This window comes from Nicotiana tomentosiformis, chromosome 6, assembly GCF_000390325.3.
Source record: "Nicotiana tomentosiformis chromosome 6, ASM39032v3, whole genome shotgun sequence".
In the NCBI taxonomy this organism is placed as follows: Eukaryota; Viridiplantae; Streptophyta; class Magnoliopsida; order Solanales; family Solanaceae; genus Nicotiana; species Nicotiana tomentosiformis.
In genome coordinates, this window is record NC_090817.1 from 97,688,456 (window position 1) to 97,689,973 (window position 1,518).

The 1,518-nt window shown below is 45.4% G+C and overlaps 1 protein-coding gene across 1 annotated transcript; it reads left to right on the forward strand.

Annotated features, from left to right (window-relative positions):
- The first annotated feature begins 735 nt into the window (after positions 1–735).
- LOC104102781 (uncharacterized) lies at positions 736–1,278 on the forward strand. Its single transcript, XM_009610604.1, has one exon. It carries the CDS (start codon positions 736–738, stop codon positions 1,276–1,278), a length of 543 nt encoding a protein of 180 aa, XP_009608899.1.
- Positions 1,279–1,518: the final 240 nt, after the last annotated feature.

Genomic DNA, 1,518 nt, shown 5'->3' on the forward strand with positions numbered 1-1,518 from the left:
TCCGATGTTTCCCAGAAATTGAAAGAAAGTCTGCTCGAGTTTTAGGCAACAACATGGGTGGATGTTCACAACTGGTAAGAGTCAAAGATAAGAATTGAGGACGATCAGTTCGCTTACCCGACATCAACCAAGGGTCGGGACCGGGAGAAGAACAAGAAGAAGTCAAAGGATAATTTTGACACAGATCGATGGTCTTCAAGAGGTCAGTTTTTGCCTTATGAAAAGGCCGAAGGATGCGGCAGAAGTTTTTGGTCGATGGATAGATTCACTACCGATAGGAGAGCTGATCGTGGCAGGAATAACAGATCATTGCTGGACAAGGAGATATCGGGGTTCCGAGATTCCTCCTGCCCCAGGCTATCCGAATAGAACTTCAACGTCAACATAGTAGAGGTAGTGTTGGCCATGAGGAACATTAAGTAAGCATGATTCCTGAAGCCAATGAGATCTGATCCCAGTCAGAGGGATCCTAATTTGTGGTGCAAATACCATGGGACCAATGGCCATCGGACACGAGACTGCCGACATTTGCGCGAAGAGGTGGTGACGTATCTGAAAAACGGCCATCTCAAAGAGTTCTTAAGTGATTGGGATTAAAACAACTACGGCCGCAATCATGATAATGCAGAATCCTCGAAAGCGGGAGAAGACCCTCCTCGTTTGACGATCAACATGAATTTTGGGGAGGGGGGGGGGGGACGAGATTAATGGTGACATTTTTGGCGGCAAAAAAAAATGAAGGTATCAGTAACCCACAGTAAGAAACTTCGGGAAGTCACTGAGGACGACATTACTTTCACGGAGGAAGACGCAGATGGACTAATGCTGCCGTACAATGATGCCTTGGCAATCTCTCTTAATGTTGTAGATTTTAAAATTAAACGCATTTTGGTAGACCTAGGAAGTTCGGCCAATATTATCCAGTGGAGAGTGCTGGAGCAAGCCAAGCTGACCGAAAGTATCATTTCATCTACAAAACTCTTCGCTGGATTCAATTTGGCAAGCGTGACAACCCAAGGAGAGATCCTGCTGCCCACAAATGCCGATTGGGTAATGAAGACGACCCTTTTCGAGGTAGTAGATGGCGATATGGGCTACAATATTATCCTGGGAAGACCATGGTTACCCGAAATGAAGGTTGTGCCATCAACATATCATCAATTACTGAAGTTCCCAACCTTCGAGGGAGTTAAACAAATAAGAGGATACCAACCGGCATCGAGGGAGATGGATGTAATCTCAGTTTGCAGTAGCAAAGAGAAGGAGCATGCGGCATAGCAATTACAGGAACCGACATTTGTTCCCGAGCCGAGCGAAGTCAACCAGAGGGATAAGTCATTGGAATCCTATCAGATACCAAGATATTTTCAGGTACCAGAAGAAACGGACGCAACAAAGCCCACGACGGAAGAACTTGAACAAGTTGCGTTGTTCGAAAAGTTCTTGTAGAGGAAGTTCCACTTGGGGAAAAGACTAAACCCCGAGCTCAGGTCAGGATTTATAGAATTTCTTAAATTT

Coding starts and splice junctions, on each gene's coding strand:
- LOC104102781 (XM_009610604.1), top strand. CDS start 736: ATGAAGGTATCAGTAACCCACAGTAAGAAACTTCGGGAAGTCACTGAG.